Here is a 3361-nt window from a genome sequence, read left to right as displayed (position 1 = left end):
TATTAAAATTTATGTGTTAAACTTTATATATAAAATCATTACATCTAAAATAAAAAAATACTTACTTTTAAAATTAATTTATTATAACGACTTTAAGTTGGGAATTACTTTTAATTTTATTTTAAATTAAAATAAGTAACATTAAAAACACTAAATTATGACACTCTTAGCTTTGTTGATTATATTAGTAATTTTCTTTTAAGACATACACACTAATATGTTTGCATTATCTTTCAGAGTATCAACACAATTTTATTGTATCAAGATGTTCTTCATCTTAATTCTCCATAATCCAAAGTCATTCTAAAAAAAAAAAATTCTCGATGTGAAACTTGTTTGTTAATCACGAGATATAGAGTAAATCATCATCACTTTACCTTTTTATTAGTAAATAAAGATGAGAATCTCGAAGAACACTTATCATGATGAATGTTATACGAGATGGTGACACATAAGCATTACATAATTATTGAATTGAAAAACTAGAAAGACGTGAGGTGATAAAGGATAGTGCTACACGACTAACAAAACCTGTATAGCATTGGAAAAGATGGGAAAGCGATGATGGTAGGAAAAGGGTGTGAAGTTAATATCCAACTCCTCAAATGTCATAAAGGAATTCTTGAAACAGCTTCATATGGTGAGGTGGTAGATTGATTACCAAATACAAGTTGCCATCATTTGTTGGGCTTGGAAGTATCATCGATTGCCCCTCGTGTACAATCCAGGCAGGTCTCATGAAGATTGGTCTTCCCCAACCAAAGTCAGCATCGTAGATTGGAAACTTAGCCCAGCTATTGATACGCACATTTGGATACCTAGAAGTATGTGCTATAGGAAGAAGAGAATTCAGATCAGGCTGTAGCTGCAGATAGTCAAGAGCTGATCTCATATATTCGTTGTCCATTCTTGCTAATGCGTTGTGGATTTTATTTGCAGCATACCATGTAGGTTTTGACACGAGATCTCCTGCAAATGCTTTGGGAATGGTGGAGAAGATAGCATTGCCAAGGTAACCAGGAGGGAGGGGAGGTTGCAGCCTTGACCTTCCATTAGTTGGAATATATAGTCTGGTTTCTTGGTCTTCAGGAAGGCCTCTTGCTTTGCTCAAACATCTCCATATATGAGCTGCCAACATCTCATAAGTGCTAAAGTTTACTGTGTTGCCATCTTCTTTCGACTTGCCCTTGAGGATGTTGAGTTGCTCACGACTCAATTTAAAAATAGAGGCAACCGCAGTTGTGTTGGTGGTGGTGGTGATGGGTGGCGAGAGCTGGTATTCGTGGTGAGGAAAAGCCGGTTGAGGTTGGTCCCTGGCACGAAGTAGGTTCCTGTCAATAAATGGGGGAACAGAAATAGGGATGCCACGAGCAACATCGGACCATGAATTGATGAAGTGAAGACCTGATGCTCCATCTGCTAAACGGTGCTCTATACCAACGCCTAATGAGACCCCTCCACATCTGAAATGTGTTACCTGAATGCATGCAGTGCAGTGCTGCAAATAGTTAGTTTCATTTTACCCTTACAAAGAGAAAGAATAAAGGAACGCACCTGTAACACCACTAACGGATATGTTTCAATCCCGGCAGAATAATCCACCGCCGGAATAAGGTTGCGATTGTGAAAGTTGTGAGTGAACTGGTCCATGGAAACGGCGGCATGAGCCTCAACGAAAAGTGCACCTTGACCGTCGCAATAAATCTCCACGCGGTGGTCGTCTCCGTGGCGGAGGCGGGCGGCCATTGGGTAGAAAAGGACGAGAGTCTTACTTAGGGCTTCTTTCAGAGTGTTGGAATGGAAGAAATTGGAAGCTCCGTTTGGTTTGTAGAAATAGACGGTGGGACTGTGATAATCCCTCGCCAACAAATCCAGGTTTGAGATCCACAACACCTTCCGTGGTGTACCCTCTGCGGGTTGCACCATTGTCGACTCCTTCACTGTAATCGTCATCAATCTCTCCTTACAACTACGTACATGCCACCATTATCATTTCAAAATACTATATATAGACTTATCCATGAGGAAGTTCATAACTCTTAGAAATTTGGTATGAATTTAGAAATAAATATATATAATAAAAGGTAAGTTTGAAATTAAATAATATAAAATATATATTAAAATAATGGTATTAGGAGTTGTAATGTGATTGTATAAATAATGTGGATTTGTCAATTTATCATTATCTATCCATAATATCCTATCTAACCAAATTCAGATAATGCTCTCACCATTTTGGAAAATTTATCAGGTGTAATTCACTTTAAAAAAAAATACAAATGGATAAATAAATAAATAAAATTACGAAAATGAGTATTTCTGAGTCAAAGTTGTCAATGGTGTGGAGAACATCAATTAAATCTATTAATCTATATTTTTTTTAGTTAGAGTTGTTAACGGAATTGGAAACTTCAATCTAAATAAATTGTTGTTGTGAAAAAATTGGCCACTAAATTGTCAAATTTATTTAAATTAAAATTGTCAATTCTGTTGACAACTTCAATTAAATTATTTTTAAATAATTAATAATTAACAAATATATATATAATAATTTAAACTTCATTGTTCTCATTCTGATTTGATTTTCAAACACCTGTGAATGTATTGTTGTCGATAATACTGCAGGTATGACATTGAATTGTAGGCAGATGGGGTCATGATATATTATTACATTTTACATATTATATAATCTAAAAATTTATACATAAACCATATCTCATTTTCTTATAAGTGTATTTTTAACTTTAACAATATTTAAAAAATATTTAATATTTATAATTTATCACACAAATTATTTTTAACCCAATTGATTTAAAATTATTGTAAAAAAAATAATTAATTCTACAACTTTATAAATGATTTTTTTAAATAAAAAAAACTAAATTTTGGTATTATTTATAAAATAAATTTTTTAACTATATATATATATATTTTTTTTTTTAAAATCAACTAAACAACCAAATTAACAACTTCAATCTAGATAAAATATAAGTGTCCAATTTTTTCACAATTTATTTAAACTAAAATTATTCAGTTGACAACTTTAATTAAAAAATAGTCACATATTAATAAATTTAATTAATATTGTCTACATCAATAATAACTTTGACTAAAATATACCATAATTTTTTTTGTATTTATCTATTTGAATAATTTTAAAAGTGAATTACACCATTTTTATAAATTTGCCCACCATCTTCTACTCAACCAACTGTCATGCTCTTACGTATTACTGTTTATTATTCATGATCCCTATTATAACCTGTGGTTTTGTAATTTGTTTTATATTATCTTCTTCTATTTTTATTGATGAATAAAAAAAATACTTTAGAGGTATCTGAGAGACCCTCACCCTTTTAAG

At 32.1% G+C, this 3361-nt stretch overlaps 1 protein-coding gene across 1 annotated transcript; it reads right to left on the bottom strand.

The window, feature by feature from the left end:
• Positions 1-353: 353 nt before the first annotated feature.
• Positions 354-2072, bottom strand: LOC137810182 (shikimate O-hydroxycinnamoyltransferase-like). The gene is made up of 2 exons (XM_068611331.1): positions 1555-2072; positions 354-1477 (listed from the first exon to the last, which is right to left on the bottom strand). The coding sequence occupies exons 1-2, from the start codon at positions 1951-1953 to the stop codon at positions 602-604; spliced, it is 1275 nt and encodes a 424-aa protein (XP_068467432.1). The 5' UTR covers positions 1954-2072; the 3' UTR covers positions 354-601.
• Between the last annotated feature and the right edge of the window lie 1289 nt (positions 2073-3361).

The sequence above is a fragment of the Phaseolus vulgaris genome, chromosome 2, assembly GCF_000499845.2.
Source record: "Phaseolus vulgaris cultivar G19833 chromosome 2, P. vulgaris v2.0, whole genome shotgun sequence".
NCBI classification, from domain to species: domain Eukaryota; kingdom Viridiplantae; phylum Streptophyta; class Magnoliopsida; order Fabales; family Fabaceae; genus Phaseolus; species Phaseolus vulgaris.
This window is presented reverse-complemented; position numbering and strand designations above follow the sequence as displayed.